We start from the raw sequence: 24,777 nt of genomic DNA, 5'->3' as shown, positions 1-24,777 counted from the left end.
AATTATTCTCCATGAACATATCTAATTATTTTTTTAACCCAGTTATACTTTCAGCCTTCATAACATTTCCTAGCAATGAGTTCCACAGGTTAATGCATTGTATGAAGAAGTACTTCCTTTGTTTGTTTTAAACCTGCTGCTTATTCATTTAATTGGGTGACCCCTGAGTTCTTATGTTATCAGAAGAGGTAAATAACACTTCTTATACCCTTCCTGATTTTACATATCTAATCATACCCCCACTTCATCACTTCTTTCTAAAATGAATAGTCCTGCTCTTAATCTCCTCTCGTATTGAAGCTCTCCAATACTCATTGTCATCTTCATTACCCTTGACTGCACCTTCCATTAGAATATATCTTTTTAAGATGGGCTGCTCAGAACTGCATACAGTATTCAAGGTGTGTGTGCGTGTACAATTGATTTATATCGTGGCATTATGATATTTTCTGTTTTATTATTTATCCCTTTCCTAATGGTTCCCAATATAGGTTTTCAACTGCTGCAGCACATTGAGTGGGTATTTTTTAGTCATCCATGACAACTCCAAGATCTCTTTCTGGCATGGTAACAGCTAATTTAGATCCTCTCATTTTGAATGTATATTTGGGATGATTTTATCCAATGTGCATTATTTTGCCCTTATCATTGCTGAATTCCATCTGCAATTCTGTTGCCCTATCACCCGCTTTAATGAAATCCTTTTGTAACCGTAGTCTGCTTTGGATTTGACTATCTTGACTATCGAAATAATGGGCATGCTATTTCACCATCCCGGTAAACCTAGTAGCACGAGGGATAAGGGATGGCTTGAAACAGAGTGTTATTTTGAAATTTGGTACTGTGTAGATGTGCCACATTTCAAAATAAGCTATTTCAAAATAGATTCAAAATAAGATATGCAATTTGCATAGTGCAAATTCCGTATCTTATTTTGAGTTTAGGGTGCAGACCCACACCCTAAGTGTTTCCTTAAATTGTTACTCCCAGCGATGTAACTTGCCCACTACACCAATTAATCAGCCTCTGTGAGAAGCATAGCGCTTAGGCTGATGTTGTCAGGTCAGCACAGTGTCAGTGCAGACACCGCGCTGCTCCCATCAACTGTTGCTGCCTTTCAGAAGCCATCCCACAATGTCTGACACTGACAGTTAACTACGTGCAAGTGCTTCTGGTGAGGACGTGCACCACTAACATGAGAAGCGTACTGTGGAAATGCAAATCTGATTTAATTACTGTGTGGCTGTATGTTGATGTAATTCAGGCCGGGTCCACACGACAGGGGAAAGCTGGATTAAGGTACACAATTCCAGCTATGTAAAAAAGATAGCTGAAGTTGATGTACCTGAAACCAAGCTTCGGTGCCATTCTCACAGCAGGAGGTCAACAGGAGAAATGCTCTCATCGACTTCCCTTACTTCACAAGAGAAGTAGGAGTACTGGCGCCAACGGGGGCACCCTCAGCATTTGATTTAGTGAGCCTTTACTAGACCTGCTAAATCGAATGCCTGAAGATTGACCACTGCAGTGTCAATCTTCCACAAGTGGAGATGTGGCCTTAGGTTGACCTAACTTTGTAGTGTAGACTTCTCCTGATTATCTTACAATATGCTGTCACTTTGGACCTTTTGAATGACTCCCCCAATCCTAAGGAATTTCACAAGCGAATCATTGGACAGTGATGATTTACAGCTCCATACAAACCAGTGCTAACATACACTGACAAGGACACTTCATAGAAATCTCATTGTTATGCAGAAAAGGCCAATCTTTAATCCCCCATTGTCTGAGCAGTGAAGGCTGCATAATATCTCTCTCTGCAGAGTGCCCTGCTGTGTAACCCATGAGCACTGATTTATTTAGCTCTCATGCAGTGGTGTATTTTGAAACCCTCCCCTGTGTTTCTGAGCAGAATTCCATTGTGCAGAAGAACTGGGACCATTCCAGGAGTTTTCAGACGCCCTCATGCCTCCCCCTGAAGTTTCTTCATTTTTTGTAGTTCCTCACACGCTAGTTTGGGCTTCACACACAAACCATAGTTACTTTGCGATGGACTCAGCCATAACTGGAGCAGAGGAAGTTCCTCTGATCTGCCCCAGCTCTGACATTTCCTAGGGTCATTGGGTAATGTCACAGCAGCTCTCACCGCAATCCCGTTTCCTTGTAGGGGTGTTTAATGGGAGGTGGGTGGGGCAGTTGATATGAAAGGCAAGTCACAACCCTGATGTTTCATCGTAGCTGCAGAGTGTCATTACTCCTCTGCCGCTGAAATGTCATCTGGTAGTGTGAGTGGTGCATTCTGAGGTGTCTCATCACTCAGCCAGCCGAGGGGAGCGAAAATAGGGAGAGAAGGTTGTGTGGAGACATGTCATCTGGCAGCTAAGGTCAGTGGGAAGTCCTTACCCCATAGCTGTGTCTAGACTGGCAAGTTTTTCCGGAAAATCAGCAGCTTTTCCGGAAAAACTTGCCAGCTGTCTTCACTGGCCGCTTGAATTTCCGGAAAAGCACTGACGATCTCATGTAAGATCGTTAGTGCTTTTCCGGAAATACTATGCTGCTCCCGTTCAGGCAAAAGTCCCTTTTGTGCAAAACTTTTGCGCAAAAGGGCCAGTGTAGACAGCTCTGATTTGTTTTCCGCAAAAAAGCCCCGATCGCGAAAATGGCGATCGGAACTTTTTTGCACAAAAGCGCGTCTAGATTGGCCATGGACGCTTTTCTGCAAAAAGTGCTTTTGCGGAAAAGCATCTGTGCCAATCTAGACGAGCTTTTCTGAAAATGCTTTTAATGGAAAAGTTTTCTGTTAAAAGCATTTTTGGAAAATCATGCCAGTGTAGACGTAGCCATAGTGTGCTGCACCACACAGGTGTTGCTACCTAGGGAGTGCCTTCCAAGGCTTCAAAATAGTTTAAAAACAAAAAAGTTGATTGTGTGGGCGGGGGGAAGCGGGTGTTAGGGTGTCTCTCCAAAAGCAAATATAGAGGGACATGTGTCACAGGTGGCCACTCAAAGGAGCAGCAGAAACTGGACATGCCGTCATGATGGATCAAGCAATTGTATGGTGGAAACCTTGGGGCTCCTGCCAAGGGTTATCGCTTCATGCAGGTACCACTGCAGCAAGCATGGCAGTGTCTGTCCTGGCAGCATGATGGGGAGCGGTCATGGGTTAGTGTGATGATAGTAAAGAGAAGAGGAAGCTTCACAGTAACCTGTGGGTGTGAATATGCGGCGCCACCAAGCGATTGCTCTGTACTGGGCCAGTTCTGCCGCAGCGACTTTATAAGCACCTCACAAAGCCGCCTACCTCGATACTCGAGTTTCCTCTTCTCCAGCTCGGCCTCAATCTGATCAAGCACCATTCCCAGCTCGCCGAGGATTTTCTTCAAGTAGCTGACATTGTCGTGTTCCAGGATCTTGGCCTGCGTCGAAGCCAAAGGGTTACACTGACTGGCACGGAGACCGAACGTTCCTCGCACAGGTGCTCTCCTACCCCTTCCTCGTCCTAATTAGTCAACAGCTGCGGGAGGATTTCAGCAGGCTCTGGGGAGGCGATTCACCTGTGTAAAACTGACTCCTTGCTGGAACCTACTCAACCAGGGGAGGTGACTTCCATTTGAGCCCAGCCAAGTTCCTACTAGCTTTGGCTAAGAGAGAGCAACTCCTTGGCTAAGCCCAAGGCAACTTCCAGCGGAGACCAGCTCAGCAGCACAGCTTCTAATGGCTCAGCAAAGTGTGTGGGGGAGGACTTCCAGGTGAGAATAGCTCCAGCTGAGCTCTCGCCTCTTTGACTGGAGGAAGCAACTCCCAGGTAAGAGCAGCTCAGAATAAATCCTATTGGATCAGCCAGCGAGAAGCGCCCTTTGGGCTCATATAATGGCGCTGCTACCTGGAGACCACTGAAGGCCTCACTGGCCTCCCAGTTGCAGGGCACCCCATAGTAATCCAGCCCCAGAGAGGGGTGACAGCAAAGAAAGACTGTACTAATGTTACCAGCTCCCTCGGGTGTCTGGTTCCCCAAGGGTACAGACACATCGGGGTGACGTGAGAAGGAATGTTCAGCACTTTAGAACAGACCTTTTAAACCAAATGTTCCCGCTGTCGCTCAGTGGTACCAGCTCCCCCTCCCCCAGCTACTCCCCGCAATGAGTGCTCGTGGCTGTTCTATCCTCCCTCTGCCTCCTAGGAATCAAGTCCCATGTGTTGCTGTAGGTGACTTACCATGAGTTTCTTCTGTTTGGAAAGGTACGGCTCAGTCAGCTGGGGCTCCCCTTCATAGTCCAGCTTCATCAGCTCAGTGCTGGCGTTAGCGAGGTGTCCTGGGGGGAAGACAGAAGGAAGGGTCGTGGGGAGCTGTTGCACCCTCCTGCACTGCAGACAGAAGGCTACTTTCCGCAGTGGTGATGCTGACCTGGCGCTGTGTGAAAAGAGCCTCATTCTGGCTACGAAACCATCATTCTCTCCCCCCAATCATTACACCAGGCACAGTGGATTCTACTACATACCTGGCTGCAGGTGTAGCCTTATATGTCTAACTTCAAGAGTTGTACCCTGATACCAGGGCTGAATTCGATCCAGGAATAACGTGACAAAGATACACTTCTAGCTGGGGACTAGTCAATATTCTGCGCCTGGGTAAGGAGCAGCTATTTTTGCAGCCTAAAGCTGCCCATGGGCCTCGTGACTGTGAAAAGCTGGTAAAAATATGAAGGTAGACCCCCAGGCAGGGTAGACTGGTGACATTGTATTGCAATCAGTGCAGACTGTCTAAGGATCTGGCCCATTAACTTCCACAGCAAATATTTGCTGAGTCCCAGTTGGCCATTTTGTTCCGTTCTGTCAGGTTTACCCTTGGAGAGTATAACTGATAGGCCTTTACGAGCACAATCTAGGGAAGACGGTTTGAAAACGAGGCCTTTAGTCTGTAAATCATTTTGGGGGGGCAGGTAATGTAAAAAGCACTACGTGAATATGCAAGGACTTACAACCCCAGAAAGCACATCTGCGTATGCTTAAATCCTATTGAAACTGGTGCTTCTCTGAATCTGGACCCTGTTGAGCAATATTCTGTTCTCAGCGGTGCTGGTGGTTTCAGTGCAGTTGCTCCGGCTTTTACAAGAACTGCAGCTGAGATCTGAATCTGGTTTATTGGTACTAATGGTAGTTAATAAGCCACAGCCTGATGTAAGCGAGAGATGAGACTTTCCATTGTGAGCAGGGTGCGTGGCCAACTCCCTCGCACCAGGCAGATACATTCTACCCCCATCAGCAATGAGTACGAGTAGCCTCCCTGGGCAAGTTCATGGCCTGAGCCTGCATTCCTTTGGCATCCTAAACTCCCAGTGAAGTGACTAGGATTTGGGGATGGGGCAGGAATACCGAACTTGGCCGATAGTAATAACACCTTAAGTATAAACAGGTGGACAGCAGGGCCCCTTTCTCTGAGAGCCTCATATCCAGGACACGCTGCTTTTGGTAGCCGATGAAGCAGCGAATTTTTTGACAGGGGGACCAGTAAATCCATTCACGAGCTTTTGGAGGACTGGTAACATTCATTTGCATATTTGCATATTCATTAAGCACATTATGACTATTCAAATAAGTTGTTTCTGGTCCTCCCAAAGTCCCCAGTGCCAGCGTTAGCAAATCTTTTGATACCGTCACCCACAATATTCTCGCCAGCAAGTAAAGGGAATATGCATTGGATAAATGGACTGTAAGATGGATAGAAAGTTGGCTAGACCAGGGTTTCCCAAACTTTTTACTTTCGTTGGAACCTGTTTTTTTCAGTACTGGTTTTTGCAACCCAAAAATATAAACGCATATAAAAAAAATTAAAAATGAAAACTTTTTCAGTGTTTCACCCGGCTGCATCCTCCACCCAGCCTGGGCCACAGCTTGGGGGACCCAGCGCCGCATGGGCACTCCAGGAGGCGGGAGCAGGAGCAGATTGGGGATAGGGTATCTGCTAGGAAGGAGGGTGCAAGGAGGGGTAGGGTTGCCAGATTTCCAGTTTTGTATTGGACAGTCCGGTATTTGAGGGTTTTGTCCAGGAAACAAATTGAGAAAATACCGAACATATAAAATGTCCAGTATTTTCTAATTCGGTAAGTTTTATTATTATTAAGTGTATCAGTCCTTAGCTGAGAACTGCCTGGCTGGTAGATGTGCTCATGCTGCATGAGTGTGTCTACCAGCCAGGCAATTCGCAACTACTCGTGGGAGGGAAGTGGCAGGGGAGCAAAATGGAATCCCCAAGGCTGGACTCACTTGTGTGCATGTGCCCTGGTCAGTCCCGCTCCGCCCTTTCTCCTCCCGATCTCCCCAGTCCAGCCCTGCTTCCGGCAGCCAGTTACTCCCGCCCCCCCACCAATCTTCCCCCGGTCAGCCCCACTCCCTCAATGACCCCCCCCCCGACCAGCCCCGCTGCCTCCATCCAGCCCTGCTTCCAGCAGCTGGTTACCCCCGCCCCCCACCAATCTTCCCCCAGTCAGCCCCACTCCCCTGATGCCCCCCCCCCGACCAGCCCCACTGCCTCCATCCAGCCCTGCTTCCGGCAGCTGGTTCTCCTGTTCTCCTCCTCCTCCTGATCTCCCCCAGCCAGCCCTGGTGCCGCCGCCCACTCTCCCCGATCTCTGCCGGACAGCCCCACTGCCCCCACCCTGCTTTCCCCCCCCCCCCGCCCATCTCCGCAGGACAGCCCTGCTGCCCCCAACCCTGCTTCCCGGCTGCCGGTTTCCCCTCACACACACACACCTCCTCCCAGCCCACCCCGCTCTGCTCCCCTCTGAGGCCCGTTTTTTTTTTCCCGGCCCGGTACCGGGCTGCAGCCCATAGTTTGGGAAACGCTGGGCTACTAGATTATACCCAGACACCTCTGCAGGCTCATCAGTGAATAAACTAGCCCCATAATGACTCTTCTCCCCTCACTTGCATGTGCCTCCCTTTAATGATCATTGGTAATTATGACAACATCAGTGGCTCAGCAAGATGCAGCACTAGTCTATAAATCAGCCTCTGGCTGTCCCTTCGCTCCCCAGCACAGCCAGCGTGATTAATGCTAGTACATTAGCACAGTCAGCCCATTGCTCATCTCCTTGAAAGGGGTGCAGTGAAACTGGCCAAGCTGCCTGGGGCGAGGCAGAGGTGGTGAGCATGATACAGATATTTCCTTATCCATCCCCCTCGCTCTGCGGGGAAGTGGCCTGGCTGGTTACACAGGCCACAGGGCTGATTTTAAAGGATCGTTGTCGTGCTATTTGGTAGAGCGGGTCGTTTCTGGGCAAGAAGAACCCAGCCGGGAATACTTGTGCAGGCAGCATTGAGGGACATGGGCAGAGCTGTGTATGGGGAGCCTAGGACCCAGAAGAGTAGAGCATGCTGCGGTCAGTGTTGAGATGCAGTAAAAAGCAACTTCCCCCCGCCCCCCCACCATCCTTCTCCTTCCTATTTCTATCTCTGTAGATCAAGAGCCCCTAGGACAGGGGAAGATATGGATGGAGATGCCCCATGTTTCCCTTATACTTGGCTCAGTTCAGCTTTTTTATTCTGAGATTTCCACAGGCATACTACTGTGGACCCCAAACAATTCATTCATCACTCAAAACTTCTTTACAGAGAGTGAAGGCTTTGTGCCCTTCCAGACCACTCTGAAATACTCTGAAAACCTGGAAATACAGACTGAAGATTCATGCCAGTCCTGCCCTTAGAATTTTAACTCTGAGTGATGCTATGTGCACCCCTAGCAGACTCCATAGCTCTCTGCCCTTCCTGGGGACATGGAGCAATGAGAAACAACCCAGTCAGTCCCTGTCCTCGCTAAGCAAAACTCCCATTTAGGGTGGGCTTAGTGATTCCTAGCAGGGCTGTATCCAACCACTTCACCTGCTCCGCACAAAGCATCCCAGAGATGCTAGATGTTCACACCCTTTGACCATTGCCTAAGGATTCCTTCTAGAGCATCACCTGCACTTATCCCTGCCCAGACTGTCCTGTTTTCTATCAGAAGAATTTAAAGAGCAACTAGCAAAAGACACAAAAACTAGCAGCAAATATCTTTGTGCGTACAAGCAGGAAACATGCCAAATGGTCGGTGGGGACTCTGCGTGATCAAGGTGCTAAAGGAGCATTCAAGGAAGACAAGGACATTGTAGAGAAGCTAAATGAATTCTTTGCATCTGGCTTCACTGCAGAGGATGTGGGGAGGATTCCCCAACCCGAGCCAGTGACAAATCCTGCGGAACTGTCTTAGATTGAAGTGTCTAAGAGGAGGTTTTAACGTTAATAGGTCTCCCGGAGCAGATGATATTCACCCAAAAGCTCTGAAGAGACTCACACATGAAATTTCAGAATTACTAACTGTGGCATGAAACTTATCGCTCACGTTGGACTCTGTACCAGATGACTGGAGGGTTCCAGAGGTGATCCTGGCAATTGCTGGCTGGTAAATTTAATTTTAGTGCCAGGCAGATTGGTTGAAACTATAATAATTAATAAATTAATAGACACATAAATAAATATGATAGTTTGTGGAAAAGTCAACACTGCTTTTGTAAAGGGAAATTATGCCTCACCAAGCTATGGGTATGTCTACACTGCATTCCTCTTTCGAGAGACGAATGCAGATGCAGCCGAGCGAAATTGCAAATGAAGTGCGGATTTGAATTTCCTGCGCTTCATTCGCATAATCGCGTCTGGCCACTTTTTCGAAATACCCTATTTTGAGATAAAAACGCTGTGTAGACACAGTTATTTAGAAAACAAACCCTTTTTTTGAAATAACCCTTACTCCTTATAAAATGAGGTTTAATGGTTATTTTGAAAGAAGGGTTTGTTTTCGAATTAACTGCATCTAGACAGCGTTTTTTATCTCAAAATAGGGTATTTCGAAAAAGCGACCGGATACGATTATGCAAATGAAGTGCGGGAAATTCAAATCATTTGTAATTTCACTCGGCTGCATCTGCATTCCTCTCTCAAAAGAGGAATGCAGTGTAGACATACCCTATTAGAATTCTTTGAGAGTGTCAACAGGCATATAGACAAGAGTGATTCAGTTGATATAGTATTTTGGACTTTCAGAAAGATTTTGAAAAGGTTCCTTACAAGACGCTTAAGAAAACTAAGCAGGAAGGGATAGGCAGGAAGGGTCTCTTATGGATCAGTAACTGGTTAAAAAAGACACGAAGCAAAAGGGTAGGAATAAATGCTCAGTTTTCACCACTGAGGGGCAAATGGAAGGGTCTCCCAAGAATCCGAAAAGGGACCAAGGATGATCAACATATTCTTAAATAATCTGCAAGAGAGAGTGAACACTGAGGTGGCAAAATTTACAGATGAACAAATTATTAGATCAAGTCCAAAACTGACTGCTAAGTTACAAAAGAATTTCACTAAACTGGGTGACCACGCACGAGAATGGCAGACGAAATTCAATGTTCGTACGTATAAAGTAATGCACACTGAAAAAATAACTCCAACTATACACACAAAAGAAGGGGTCTAAATTAGCTGCTACCACTCAAGTGTAGTGACAGTCAAAAAAGCTAACAGAATATTGGGGCCATTAGGAAAGGGATAGATTAAAAACCCAAAAATGTCTTAATGCCATTGTGTAGATCCACGGTACTCCCAGACTTTGAATACTGCATCAGCACATCTCAGAGAAGAGCTATTGGAACTGTAAAACGTTCAGAGAAGAGCAACAAAAATAGTAAGAGGCATGGAGGAGCTTCCATCCAGGAACAGCTTGAAGAGATTGGGACTGTTCAGTTTAGAAGAGAGACAACTCAGCGTATATACAGGTTGGATCTCCTTGGTCCGGTGCCGTCTGGACCTGAGTGGTCCCGAAGGAGAGAATTTGCTGGACCAGAGGAGGTTTCCTGCCAACGGCTCCCGGGGCTGCCCCAGCAGGCACTCCTGCCTCGCCTCCCCCCACAACCCAGCCTCGCTGGGCTGCTTGCCCAGCTGCTGCCAGCTCCTTGGGCAGCAGAGGCTCCAATTCCTGCCATGGGGCTCCAGCCCTGTGCATCCAGGGGCAGCCACAGGGCTCCAGACCCGTGTTCCAAGAAGCTGCAGGAGAACTCTGGTCCTGTGCTGCTGAGGGGCTCCAACCTCAGCCCCGAGCTCCTGGGGGCTGCCGCGGGGCTCCAGTCTAGCACCAATCGGTGCTGCTGGGGGACTCCTGTTCAGTGCCTGCCCCTCCTGGTATAATTCTCTGCTACTTGGTGCCGCATCCTAGACTTCATTAGCCTTATTCTGGATTTAAACCAGCTCCACTGAGATAGTCCTGGGGGGTCTTCTGCAATTGTTGCATTTGGAGCCCTGGTAAAATTGCCAAATTCCCCCAGGACTGAGAGTACAACTTGGCCCTATGTGTGCCAGTGGGATATGTGCAGATTGCACTTGCGAACACCCTGTTTGCATGCTGTGGGCATGTCAGGACAGAGGGCAGGAGGGAAGTCTAGGTGAGATCACAAAAGCACGTCAGTGAGAGGAATGGGAGAAGATTTTAAGGCACATGGGGCACAAGGCGAAGGCAGGGTGGAGAGGCAATGGCGCTTGTGAGACGATGGAGATGGGGAGCCCATATGGGAAAAGCCTGGGACTGCGTGTGGCAGAATCCCAACTACATGGAGGGGGGAGCCACAAACAGCAACAGCCCTGAAGAGACTCTGGCAGAAGAGTGCAGCAGCAGACACCTGATTGTCAGTGAATCACGAGCCCAGCTTGAATTCCGGGTCCAAGGATGCACTTGTCAAAGGTAAAATAACGTCTGGACTTGTAAACTGCGTTCAATAAGCCATGCTGATCCCGAGTCCTTGCGGGACAATAAGGATGGGGCCTTTTGGTGCCATTTCCAGTCTCTCTCCAGAGGAGAGTTGTGCTTTAAGAGTAGACCTTGCAGCAGAGCTGGATTAAGTGGTATCAGTGTTTCACGAATGCTTGAAGGTCAAGTGCACAGACATATGTCGCTTCATCCGGTGTCTGTAATTGAATCCCTGCACAGTCTCCCACTTCTGACCTTTAAATTATTGAAGAGAATAATGGACTAAGCCACTGGAGGTGGGGGGAAGGTGAGGAAGAAGGAAAGCAGGAGAGAGCCCACATGACAGAGAGCAGAGCAGCAGGGAGAAAGCGTGGCGGAGAAAGACAGCGACATGGGCGGGAGCAAAGAGAGGCTGTGATTTGGCCATGCGTGGTATGATCCATTAGGACGTCTCCCCTCCTGCTCCAAGCCAAAGTACGTGGACTCCACAGGAAGCAGTAAAGTCCATCCCTCAACCACAAACAAGTCACTGTGCTAATATTCCTTGCGCCCGGCACCCCCTCACTCACACACCCACAGCTGCGATTCCATCTGCCTGGGCTTTGGGGACCACTGGATCCCCACAGGCCCCTTCCACACACAACCATGCCCCCATGCTGGCCTGTTTAGTACTGGTGTGGATCCCCCTCCATGGTGCGAAGGAGGGGCAGATAAAACCTTTGCGGTGTCCTCTCCAAACTACACACAGCCCCACTGGTGTGTAAGTGGTTCAGAGGGCTTCCTTGGTGCTCGTGAACAGATAGGTTGTGTTAGAACAGAATGGGCTCCACAATCACTTAAGCCTGGACCCTAAGCAGGCGTGAAGCATGCCCTGTGTGACATGGTTGCTGGGCTGTAACGTGTGGTATAACAATCGATCCTAGCAGCAGCCCCTCACCAGCAACAGCTCATGCAGCCGAATGCAATGGGCTTTATAAAAGAATGAAGGGCGTAGCATGTCCTCCACCCATATGTATGCCCATCACATCTGTAAAGGGCCCAGTAACTGAGAGCGATAATGTTGGTCCTGGAGGCACGGAGGCTAATCCCTGTGAACCGCAACTAGATGGACTCCTACCCTCTGCCCTGAGGGCTGCAGTTGATTTCTGTCTCCTTTCCAGACCCTCTTGGTTGTTTGGAATCAGAACCACCAAGCCATAATTATCTCAAGTGAATTACTTTGCCATACAAGGCCTTCTACTGGCTATTCACTGGCTGAGCACCTTAGTCACAGGTAACTGGCAGAACAGAGTGCCTGAGAATTAGACACTGTGGGTCAAATTCAGTTCATTAAAGTAATGCCATTCCACTGAGGCCCAATGGATTTGGGCTGGGGCTGGGCCTCTTGGGCTATGTCTAGACTGCAAGCCTCTTTCGAAAGAGGCTCTTTCGAAAGATACTTTCGAAAGAGCCTCTTTTGAAAGAGAGCTTCTAGACTGCACACGGAATTTTCGAAAGAGCAAGCCGCTTTTTCGAAAGAAAGCACCCAGTGAGTCTGGATGCTCTCTTTCGAAGAAGCCCTATTTACATTCAAGAACGCCTTCTTTCGAAGGAAGCACTTTCGAAAGAAGGCGTTCTTCCTCGTGAAATGAGGTTTACCGCCGTCGAAAGAAAAGCCGCGTTCTTTCGATTTAATTTCGAAAGAACGCGGCTGCAGTCTAGACGCAGGTGAAGTTTTTTCGAAAAAAGGCTACTTTTTTTGAAAAAGCCCCTGAGTCTGGACACAGCCTTGGTGTTTATGTCTGCGTCTCTGACGATGACAGGTCTTTGACAGCAGCCCTTCCTGATGCTGACATTGCATCCCATGCATGCTCAATGCCTGGTCCTCAGAGGTCCTGGCACTCCTAAGACAACAGGTTCACAGTCCCCATATGCCTCTCAGGTCACAAGTTACGACTGTTCTACAGGAAAGAGACAATCATCTTGGAGAGGATGGTAAGCCCCATCGAGGCTCCTTGTGCAGTGCACTGGGATGCACTCTTCAAGAAGATTATTGTCCTACAGAAGGGGACTCAGAAAGAAGTAAGGGTGATACTATGTCTGAAGGAGCTAATGGTCCCATCCTGCGAGGTGCTGACCACCCTCGGTTTTCTCACTGTTTCCCAGGGAACCATTCAGCAGCTGATTTTGAGCAGAGCGGTGCAGGAACCAGACTTTCCATTTCATGGTGTGAAAAATCAACAGGTTTCATTTAAAAAATGATCAAATGGAATGTTCCAACGTTTTGACATGGTCCCATAGAGAGCAGCGATTTCAACTAATCTGCATTTTCCAATGGAAAAAATATGCTGTCCAAACATTGTCTACCAGTTGTAGCTGTAAACACTGGGGCAGAGGTGGCCAACCCATGGCTCACGAGCCGCATTTGGCTCTTCAAAGGAAAAATTGCGGCTCCTGCACCTGCGGCTCGGTTCCCGCATCCATGGCTGTTCTGTGGTCCCCTGCTCTGACCTTTTTTCCATGTCTGGTCAGGGTGCGGTTTGGGGCAGCGAGATATGGCACTGTGACCGATGGAAGCCAGCTTGGGCCACATGCGGCTCTTAAAGGGGCAACGGGGTTTTTTGTTTTGTTTTGGTTTGGTTTTTTGCTCAACATCTGATGAGCTGTTTGTCGGCTCAGCGCGCTAGTCTGTACACTCCCCTGCCGACATCAAAGCCCTTTGTCGGCAGCCCCGTTATTCCTCGTAGGATGAGGTTTACCGGGGCTGCCGACAAAGGGCTTTGATGTCGACAGGGGATCGTCCAGACTAGTGCGCTGAGCCGACAAACAGCTGATCAGCTGTTTGTCGGCTCAGCACGGCAGCCATGTAAATTTAAATGAAGCAGCGATTATTTAAATCGCCGCTTCATTTCCCTTTGCCCAATAAACAAATCTACATGGCTCCGTCAACGGAGCCATGTAGTGTAAACGTACCCTTAGTCTGCATCTACACAGCAGGCAGTTATTTTGAAATAGTGTCAAAATACTGTCAAGCTGGGGAACTTCTTACTCCGACTCCTGTAATCCTCATTGTATGAGGAGTAAGGGAAGTCAGAGGAAGAGGGATCTGTTTCAGACTAAGTGCTGTGTAGATGCTCCCTATTTCAAAATAAGATGCACAATTGATGTAGCTCAGTTTGCGTAGCGTATTTCAATTTCAGCCTTGCAGTGTAGACACACCCTTGGAGTAAATGGGGAGGGAATACATATAAAAAGGCTTTGCACAAGAGGGAGTAAAGAGCTGGAGTAAAGCTCCAGAAAAAGGCAAAGGAAGTAAAGAGCATACAGGAGCCTGAGGCTACATCTACACTGCGGGATTTTTGCGGAAGAGGGTATGCAAATTGTGTGCTAATTTGCCTATCTTGAGCTCTCATTTGCATATCTTCTTCCCATCCTTTTTGTGTGTAGACAGGGCCATTTGTCAGGAAAAAAAGCCTTTTGCACAAGATCCTGTAAACCTCATTTTTTGAGGAATAAGGGATCTTGCGCAAAAGGTTTTTTTCCTGACAAACGGCCCTGTCTACACGAGGCTTTTTATCGGCAAAACCTCTTCTGCAAAAAGGATCAAAAACAGATATGCAAATGAGAGTACAGTGTATGCAAATGAGTGTGTCGTTTGCATACCATCTTCTGCAAAAAACCTGCCGTGTAGACATAGCCTGAGTGACACCTGACTTTGCTTCCAGAGAAATCAATGTAACGGATCATAAGCTGGTAGATCCTCTCCCATTCTTCAAGGAAGAGTTCTGCTGTCTCCTGGGCACACCACGGAGCCCATCTGCTTCAGCAGCCTATGGCGGAGGGGAGCAGTCACTGAAGGTAACATGCAGTCACATGCCACATGATGCACAGTAACACGTGGGAAAGAGGTGCTGCTGCTGTGGGTGATTCAATCTGTATCTGGTGTGAACTCATGGTTTTAAATGTACCCTAGTGCTGCCTGTCGGGGTGCAGTTTGCCTAAGACTGAGATAGAAAGAATTACACATCCCACCGCTCATGAGTGGTAGGCAGCCCTGGGAAAGAGACAACTTACTGCGGATCTCAGCTGTGGCATACTTTGGAATCATGGAGTCCGTGGTGAGCTCGGGATGAAGGATACAGCCGTGCGTGTAGGCGTCCATAGGCAGGGAGTCCAGGAGCTCTCTGTACTGCACCACTCGTGCGTGAAGAACGCTCCCGGCTTCGGGGATCAGCTGCGTAACATTTTCTGAAATGCAGAACAAAACGTGGGCATGGGTTATAGCTATGCTACAGCAACCTGTTCCCATGTGACTGGATTGTCCCCAGGCCACTGGGATGATCAGAGATTGGCTTGTGGGGGGCCCATTACTTCCTGTTTTCGACACTGCCTTGGCTGTGTCTAGACTGGCCAGTTTTTCCGGAAATCAGCCGCTTTTCCGGAAAAACTTGCCAGCTGTCTACACTGGCCACTTGAATTTCCGCAAAAGCACTGACTTCCTACTGTAAGAAATCAGTGTTTTTTGCGGAAATACTATGCTGCTCCCGTTCGGGCAAAAGTCCCTTTTGTTTAGCTTGTGCTAGTTCTGATAAGCGCTAGGACCTGGAGGGGTGGGACTTCAGGTGAAATGAACCCCAGGTCTAAGCCTTCCTGGGTTGGTTTTACTGGTCCCTCTTGTCAGGGCCATTCTTACTCAGAATACACATATAAAAATTTGGGACACCACTGGGTCTTACTGTCCTCCCACCCACCTCTTCCTATCCCTGGTCCATGGCTCTGCTCCCTCTGTAGAGAATCTAGTTAACTTAAAAGAGGCAAAGCCTGCCAGATCTATTAGCAGGACATCAAACCTGGGAAAGAGATGCTCAAGTGGCAATGAAGCCATTTAACAGGCATGTGCCAACCCCAGTCTATACCATCCGTTTCTGAATTTACTGTGTTAGTTGACAGGATCTGAGATTAAAATTTTCTTTAAAATATTTCATTAGTGTGTTGCTGAAGATTATAAAATCACAGCTCTAAAAAATCATCATCCCCCCTCCTCCCAGCTGCCATCAGGCATAGGGGCACCAGTTTAATAGTACTGCGTAGGGCCCCGTAAATCCTAAGATGGTTCGGCTTCTTGTGCACTGGTTGACTAGGTTGATCATGTACATAATGCCTTTTGAAGAGAGACTGGACTTTTCATCTTAGCAAAGAGAAGACTTAGGATATGTCTATACTACCACCCTAGTTCGAACTAAAGTGGTTAATGTAGGCAACCGGAGTTGCAAATGAAGCCCGGGATTTGAATTTCCCGGGCTTCATTTGCATATTGCCGGGCGCCGCCATTTTTAAATATCCGCTAGTTCGGACTCCGTGCCCGCGGCTACACGCGGCTCGAACTAGGTAGTTCGGATTAGGAAGTGTAGACATACCCTTAAGGGGGATATGATAGAGGTCTATAAAATCATGACTTGCATGGAAAAAGTGAATAAGGAAAAGTTATTTACTTATTCCCGAAATAAAAGAATTAGGGATCACCAAATGAAATTAATAGGCAGAAGGTTTAAAACAAACAAAAGGAAGTTTTTCTTCACTCAGCTCACAGTCAACCTGTGGAACTCCTTGCCAAATGATGCAGTGAAGGCTAGAACTTTAATAGGGTTCAAAAAAGAGCTAGATAGATTCATGGAGGTTAGGTCCATCATAGAATTATAGAATACTAGGACTAGAAGGGACCTTAAGAGGTCATTGAGTCCAGTCCCCTGCCCTCATGGCAGGACCAATAGACCATACCTGATAGATTCCACAACCTCCCTGGGCAATCTTTTCCCAGGTTTTACCACCCTGACAGTTAGGAACTTTTTCCTAATGTCCAACCTAAACCTCCCTTGCTGCAGTTTAAGCCCATTGCTTCTTGCTCTATCCTCAGAGGCCAAGATGAACAAGTTTTCTCCCTCCTCCTCACGACACCCTTTTAGATACCTGAAAACTGCTATCATGTCCCCCCTCAATCTTCTCTTTTCCAAACTAAACAAACCCAATTATTTCAGCCTTCCTTCATAGGTCATATTCTCTAGACCTTTAATCATCTTGTTGCTCTTCTCTGGACCCTCTCCAATTTCTCCACAACTTTCTTGAAAAGCGGTGCCCAGAACTGGACACAATACTCCAACTGAGGCCTAACCAGCGCAGAGTAGAGTGGAAGAATGACTTCTCGTGTCTTGCTCACAACACACCTGTTAATGCATCCCAGAATCATGTTTGCTTTTTTTAACAGCATCTCATATTTAGCTTGTGGTCCACTATAATCCCTAGATCCCTTTCTGCCGTACGCCTTCCTAGACAGTCGTTTCCCATTCTGTATGTGAGAAAGTGATTGTTCCTTCCTAAGTGGAGCACTTTGCATTTGTCTTTATTAAACTTCATCCTGTTTACCTCAGACCATTTCTCTAATTTGTCCAGATGATTTTGAATTATGACCCTATCCTCCAAAGCAGTCACAACCCCTCCCAGCTTGGTATCATCTGCAAACTTAATAAACATACTTTCTATGCCAATATCTAAATTGTTGATGAAGATATTGAACAGAGCCGGTCCCAGAACAGACCCCTGCGGAACCCCACTTGTTATACCTTCCCAGCAGGATTAAGAACCATTAATGACTATTAGCCAGGATAGGTAGGAATGGTATCCTACCTCTGTGTCTCTGCAGGTGGGTGACAGGGGAGGGATCGTGTGAGGATTACATGTTGTGTTCCCCTCTTCTGGAGCATCTGGTATTGGCTACTGTCGGCAGACAGGATACTGGGCTGGATGGACCTTTGGTCTGACCCAGTATGACCGTTCTTATGTTCTTACACTCTTATGTTCCCCCCACACCCACTGAATGTAAATATTCAGGACTGGGTCTCACAGCTAGTCTCCTAAGGTATGTCTACACTAGGAAATGATTTCAAAACAACTTATTTCAAAATAATAACTCTCAAAATAACTATTTTGAAATAGCACATGCACACTACAGGGAAGCCTGGAAATTAGTCCGAAGTAGGCTCTCCTAATGTGGATGTGCTTCCTTGATTTAGAGCCTCAGCAAGCATTGGGGAGTAATTACTTTGAATGGCCTGAGGGAGGAGCTATTTTGAAATAGCAGCAGTGGAGCGTCCACACGACAGCTATTCCGAAATAGCTATTTTGGAAGAGGCGTTATTCCTCGTGGAATGAGGTTTACAAATGCTGAAATAAGACGCCTGTTATTTTGAAATTATTTTGAAATAACGGGTTAGCTGTGTAGACGCTCGCGTAGTTATTTGGGAATAACGGACGTTATTCCAAAATAACGCTGCTGTGTAGACGCACTCTCTCTGTGTCTCTAGACATCAGGTGCTGAGTTCTGTTTCCAGCAAAGCAAACTGACACCCAACCTCTGTACCCAGAATTGATGGCATTTTCTAAATCCCGTGTCTATGGAGCTCTAGGGCAACAGAACTATTTTATGCTACTCTTTATTCCAAGTCTCTTGGCCAATCAGCGCACACAGCTACTGCAGCCCTCCATAGACCAGATTCACCACATCTGCTGTAGCCCCATTCTGATTCCTGTACGCCGACTGGGGCACTGCCAAGCACCCACAAGCGAAACAATCATAAGAGCAGTACTTAGTACTTACATTGCACTTCATAGTTCTGCTCCAATATTAACTACTTAAAGGTCAGCCTTGACTGTCTTACGCACTGTGTAATCAACCCACACTCACATTTGTGGGTGTGCTCTCTCTTCCTGACAACTGTTCAGTTCCTTCTGTCCTTGCCAAAAAGGGTGAGTTAGTGGCCTCATTTTCAAAGCCATATCTGGCATGTAATTACTGTGAGTTCACATGCAAATCGGATGCAAAGAGACCCTTCTGATCATCTTCAAGCAGTCACTATAATTATGCACACAAATGTGGCAGATTGGCGCATATGCATCTTTGCTAACAGCTCTTGCCTGCGGAGTCGCTAGGAAAAAAGGTTCACAATGTTTGAAAGCTCCTTTCTTTTGAGTACAGCACCAGATTCCTTGATAACAGTAAACGTTCATCTTTACATCCCTTTGAGGTAGGAAGTGTTCCCCAGCCAAGGCCCAGAGAGATTAAGGCTGGGATTTCCAAAAATGCATCATGGAGATAGGCACCTCTTGAATTAATGGGAGTTGGGTACCTAATTCCCTCAGACATCTTTAAAAATTTCAGCCTGAGTGACTGGACTGAGATCCCACAGAAGGACTGGAATGCAGCGAGGAATTGCATCCGAATCTCTTCAGGCCCTTTAACCCCAAGGTCACCTCTTGTCACTAGTCAGGATATATAGCCTCTAAGCCTGTTTTGAATCCTTTAGCATCTGTTTCAATAGTTGGTGTTTGTAGGCATATTTCCCCTGGTTCGTTCCACACTGCTTGTATGAGCTATAGGGGCCAGTTTGTAGCATTCTTTTTATGAGACTCACAGCAGAAAATACAGAGGGATGACAGGGATTGAGGAAACACGATTTTTATGAGAATATCCGGGCCATGCTTATGGATTTTATAGATTGCTTGTAATGGCAGACGAGTTAATTTACCATAGAGGCTCAATCAGCCATACTGCCTGCCTGCTTCTCACATCCTGAGCTTCAAGGAACCTCCTCCTGAGGTGGAATAAAGAAATTAGACTTCTAGGGGCACATTTTGTAGACATTGGCTCATATTGCACCTTAATTGGGGACCCGAGCTGACAGTCCTTCCAGTGATGTGCAGCCTCCTCTCATGTCAATAGGACTTACTCACAAGAGTGCTGCAGGATCTGACTGAACTGTGTTTTCACTGACAAGGTACAGTTTGCCACAGAGCAGTTGCCCATACCCACAGAGTAACCCTTCATTTGGACATACTACTAGTGAATCGACAGCGCTGGCTTCAGTGTTGCAAACCTTAATACTCCTACTTCCAGGAGGTTCAAGAGTGAAGTAAAGGTCTGGGACTGGGCCTGCCTTTTCCATCCGAAAGCTGACTGTGCCATCTGAATGGCTTTGTGCCACTAACACAGAGTGTTGAATGTGTAAGAGGATTTTGTAGATGCTACCTAGAAACTCAGTGAAAACTGTGGCCCAAAAATATCACAAAGGATTTAAAGAAATCCCTCAGGAGAACAACGGATTTCTTCCTAGCTGTGATTGGTGGAAATCAACCACTAGCCCAGGTTTTCCATTTCCTTGCACCAAGAACAGAGTCCAACCACAATGCCTCATTCTGGTTTTATTTGGCCTGTACTTGAGCAAGCTCTTGAGCCCCAGGCTTTGGGTCAAAGCTCTAGCCATGGTGCACACTGTTAAGAAGGAAGGAGGGAACTAATCCCTGGTAGACGGCATGCAGTGCTCTGCATCTTCAAGTCCTGTGCAGATAGGGTTGCCAAGTGTCCGGTTTTCACCCAGACAGTTCAGTATTTGGATCCCCTGTCCGATTAAAAAAAACAGAAAATACCAGACGTGAAATGTCCGATATTTCCTGTTTCCCTCAGCTGGAAGCCCAGCAGGGACGGTTTTCCCCTGCTGCGTCTGGTGGGGGCGGGGGAGTGAGGAGCACGGGGCCATTTAAAGCTGCAGCGATGGTTTGGGGTTTTTTTGCTCAACAACTTTGGTTTCCCGGGTTGTGGGTTTTTGTTATTTTTCTCAACCAAATTTGCCACGTTTGGGATTTTTGTTGAAAGCATCTCGCAACCCTATGTGCAGAACCTAGTTAAACCTCATCACCTCCCCTGAGGTGAGACAGTAAAGTGCTATCAGCAGCAATGGAAGGGCTTGTCCCGGGATGAACTGATGGGAGCCAAGCGAGGCATCTCCATTGCTACTATCTGGGATTCTATCAAACTAAAAGCCTGAATTTTCTAGACTGAGAGATTGGTGCAGCTTCTAAATATCACATTTGAGCCAATGTCCCTCATGGGGCTGCTAGTTTGCCGTTCCCCTTCATGCCGCCCCGTCATCAAGTACAAGGGCCTGGATCCCAGCCACAAAGTGGGACTTTTCATTTGAGAACAGCCACCGATGGAATGAAGTAATACTAATACAGAATCCCTAGAGTGCATGCTGCTTCTGCTTGGCTCCCGGCCAGCTTCTGATCAGGCCACACCAAGGCTTCCTGGGCTGGAGCCCAACGCATTCAGAGTAGCCAGCCCTTTAGGCAAAGCTATTCTGTGACCATGCTGAAATGCAGCCGCTCTGGCAGCGGACTCCTTTCCTTCAGCTGATCAGAGGCATTAGCTCACTGGAACGGCACCTGTTCTCCCTGCTGCTTGCTGAACAAATGCCACCTCTTTGAGCTGGTAGCTGCTGACGCCATGTTATGTGGTGGCCTCCTGGGGTATTGCTGGTAAGCAACCTAGGCTCTGCTCCAAGCCTTTTGACAAAACGAAGCCTTTTGACAAAACAAAGTCAATATTTATCTTCAGTATTAAGAACACTTCCAGGGTCAAAACATTTTTATGGGGTGAGTGATTGGTCTCTTCTGCATCAGCCTCAAAAGCCTGACATTGGAGGAAGAGCTAGAAATTCGGCAGAAAAATTTCTATGAAAATGAAGCATTTTTGCGTTGCCAGAACTTTTCAAGGGGGTGGGAGAAAGATTCCAAATCTAGCACAGCTCCTTGGACAGGTGGTGGTGGTTTTTATTACAGTGGCTGCAGTGGTGAGGCACCTTACACATTGAGTGGAAGATTTACAGAGACATAAAAGCTAAAACTAGCACTTGCAAACTAGGTAGTGGTGGGGAAAGGCAATGCCTGTGCAGCCTCAGCCCACAAAGGTGCTTTCATTCTGAAAAGCCAGGTTGGTAATATCACCAGAGTTGAAGGAAAAGTGCTTGCTCACTCACTCCTCCTCGCCCTTGCCTGAGGCATCCAGAAGACAGAGCTGTAATTTTCCTCACTCTAAAACTGTTCCATATCACTGGCTTGGCCAATGCCTTTTGCTGGTGACAGGAAGCCATCACATGTGCATCTTCTTCCTTCATTTATATGTGTGCAGGAACATAGGAACATTTTAAAGCAGGGCTACTCGATACTGGAAGCGCCGGGGGCCACAATGATACTCACAGTACATGCCGAGGGCCGCAACTTAAGTGTCGTTGCATATGCATGCGAATATATGCAAACAGATTCTTTCACACGGACAGGCATGAATGCAAAGATTAAGGCAAGACGACACAACACACAGGCCCCATTTAAGTCAGTTCTGCTGATATTAATAAAATGCAACATTTACCTGATTTCCACCCATACAACAGCACTTTTAATGAGCAATGAAAGGCCAGGAATTTAACTACTAAAACTATATTAACAGAAGACCGTTATATTGACTATTTTTTTGTTTTGGCTCCCACCTATGGGCCATGTGCTGAACTCCACGTAAACCCCAGCCACACCGTGAGCCACAAACAAACGGGCCATGGGCTGCATGAGGCCCACAGGCTGCGTGTTGAGTAGCCCTATTTTAAAGGGTGTGGGAGCTGAAAACCAGCTTGCTTGCCACTGTCCACCTCCCACCCCCAGCTTAGGCCAGGAGCAAAGCCCAGGTGTGTGGGACTGGCCATCAGGACCCCAAGCACAGGGCTGGCAGCAGAGCCCCCAGCATGCAGAGCAGCAGCTGGGAGCCCAGGGGTGCTGGAGCATACACATACACACCCCACACTCTAGTTCCCGTGCCTATGTGTGTGTCTATCCCTAATGGAGGCAATGTCCCATGCGTAAAGGGGGGCTGACTGGGGACTATAAATTAGTGGAGCTGAATTGAGAGAACAGAATATGACTTGCTGAGCCGAGTACCTGAAAAGAAACAAACTGAACATAGACTAGGTCCTGGCCTGCTCCGAGAGCAGAAACCTCTGGGAAGCAAGGAGGCTTGGTGGCTGGAGCTCCTGGGCTTTGTTTAACACGTGGTTATTGAAACATTGGGGATGAAGCAGAGACCAGCTTGTTCAACAAAGCTAAAAAAAGAAGCCTCTGATTGAGCTTCTCTGAGCAGTGAGGGGCGGGAGCGGGAGCGCTGGAGTCGAGGAGCAGTATGGGGGAGGGAGCGCCGGAGTCAAGGTGCAGCGAGGGGAGGGAGCGCTGGAGTCGAGGAGAGGAAGCTGATCTGCCAAGTCTCCCCTGTTTTGGAATCTATTTTAAGATGGTTTTAAACTCTCTCCATTCCTAACGTGACAGGCTTTGCAATGAGTCTCATGATGACACAGTTAAAACTCTCTCCTAAGCCTCTGAAGTCTCCCCACTTGCTCCTCCCCGTCTGATAGCCCTGAACTGGCCAGTTCTGCTCTAATGAAGGGAGCTCAGGAAAGCACTGGAGAGCCATTGCCTCCGCAGAGAAAGTGGGACCCTTTCTCAGGGCACCTCTAGGGTGAGGCGCCAGGGCAGGGGAGTTCCCTGTGCCACTGACAGATCTGCATCTGCTTTGGATAAATAAAGGGATGCCCTCCCCAGGGCTGGCAATTCCATGCTGCTCCTTAGCACTGCGTTCATGTAGCCCAAATATTAATGCCTCCCCTCCCGCCCTCTGTTACACCTGCCATCCCCTTTTGTTTCCTCCGAACTGGCCATTTACCAACCTGTCCTCCAACTGCAGTCACTCACCAGCCTCGCCCCAGTGCACTAAAAGCCTCACAGAGTCCTTCCCAGGCACACCTAAGGGAGAGACAGGTCAGAGCCTGGTGCTACTGGCCAGGGCACTAGAGCAAGCTGCTTTTAGTTGGCTATGAAACTGCTAGATCAGTCCATGCAACATCCCACCAGGTGGCAAAATTCTGCGGGATTATTAGGTCTAAACAGAGGCTGAATGAAAACCACAACTCACATTGATTTTGCCAAACTTTACTGGGCACGGCTGGTTCAGAGCCAGGCCTCTTTTTATCTACACTCGTAAAGGCTGTTGTGGGAAAGTGGAATAAGTGATTCCAGTTTTATCCCGTCTCTGCACATGACCCCTCAGAATGAGGATACATAGAAATAATTGAGTTGTCACAGCTGGGGATGGGTGAAGGGTCCTGAAGCGCTACCCAAAATTCAAAGCAGAGATGAAAACGGTAGTCTTGCCGGGGAGCCTGGCTCATAAAGGAGAAGGGGGAGATGAGAGGCATGAACTACATAATGCTTTGTGGCAGTGCAGCAAAAGAACACACCACGGTGCATCTCTTGCTGGGCTGCTGCAATGCATTATTGGAGTCACCCTTGACTGTGGTCCATCATGGGAGATGTAGTCCAGTTGTGGAGCCTGGCTCATAACGGAGAATGGGGACAAAGGGGGCATGAACTACAGCTCCCATGAGGCACTGTGGTGACGTTTCCAGGTTGAAACGCTTGGTTTTCGGTTGTAAGTTTTCAGTTTAGGCTGAAACCATTTTGGTTTTGGAATGTCTGGTGACCAGAGAAAAGCTGGCATTTTCCATCAAGAGCGGACACTTTTCACCAACCATGTCCAAAACCCACTTTTCTAACAAAGCCCTTTTTTGATGATGGATTTTGTTTCACCCCTCATTACCTCCTGTGAAGTTCTTCTCTATATAGTCGATGATCTGGTTGTAGTCGCTGATGATGTTGTCTCCATGGATAATCACGGGCACCTCCTCCCCTAAGTTGAGACGCATGAACCAAGGCTCTTTGTGCTCCGTCAGGGGCATGCTGACATCCCGTTCCTCACACGGCAGCCCCTTCTCAGCGATGACCAGGCGGACCTAGAGCAGGAAGGAAAAGCAGAGAAGTCTCATTGCTGCCCACTGGGCTCTACATATCGTCTCCTATATCCACAGAGTCTAGAGGACAGTGATGCTCAACCATCTGTGGTTCTATGGGGTCCTGTGCTGCCTTGTAGAGTCCTCAGGGCTGCTTGGAGCTCCTTTTACCAACAGGCCTGGGATTATTCCCCAGGTCACCTGACATGTATTATGTAGTAGGACATCAGGAGGAGGCCTGAGCCCAACATCCCAGCTTCTGGCATCTCTCCCAGCAGCTACAGAGGAGGTAAAAGGCCGAGGAGATATTTTATTACTGAGAGA

The 24,777-nt window shown here is 47.8% G+C and overlaps 1 protein-coding gene across 1 annotated transcript in view; it reads right to left on the bottom strand.

Moving 5' to 3' along the window:
* GDAP1L1 (ganglioside induced differentiation associated protein 1 like 1) overlaps positions 1–24,777 on the bottom strand; it is a 43,783-nt gene that overhangs the window by 9,712 nt on the left and 9,294 nt on the right. Inside the window, exons 2-5 of the mRNA XM_006132229.4 lie at positions 24,264–24,456; positions 14,816–14,989; positions 4,216–4,313; positions 3,302–3,416 (exon numbers count right to left, since the gene is read on the bottom strand). Of these exons, the coding sequence (XP_006132291.2) occupies positions 3,302–3,416; positions 4,216–4,313; positions 14,816–14,989; positions 24,264–24,456 (580 nt within the window). The remainder of the gene's footprint in view (positions 1–3,301; positions 3,417–4,215; positions 4,314–14,815; positions 14,990–24,263; positions 24,457–24,777) is intronic.

The sequence above is a fragment of the Pelodiscus sinensis genome, chromosome 18 (genome assembly GCF_049634645.1).
Source record: "Pelodiscus sinensis isolate JC-2024 chromosome 18, ASM4963464v1, whole genome shotgun sequence".
NCBI lineage: Eukaryota > Metazoa > Chordata > Testudines > Trionychidae > Pelodiscus > Pelodiscus sinensis.
The sequence above is the reverse complement of the archived record's forward strand: the minus strand, read 5'-3'. Positions and strand labels throughout refer to the sequence as shown.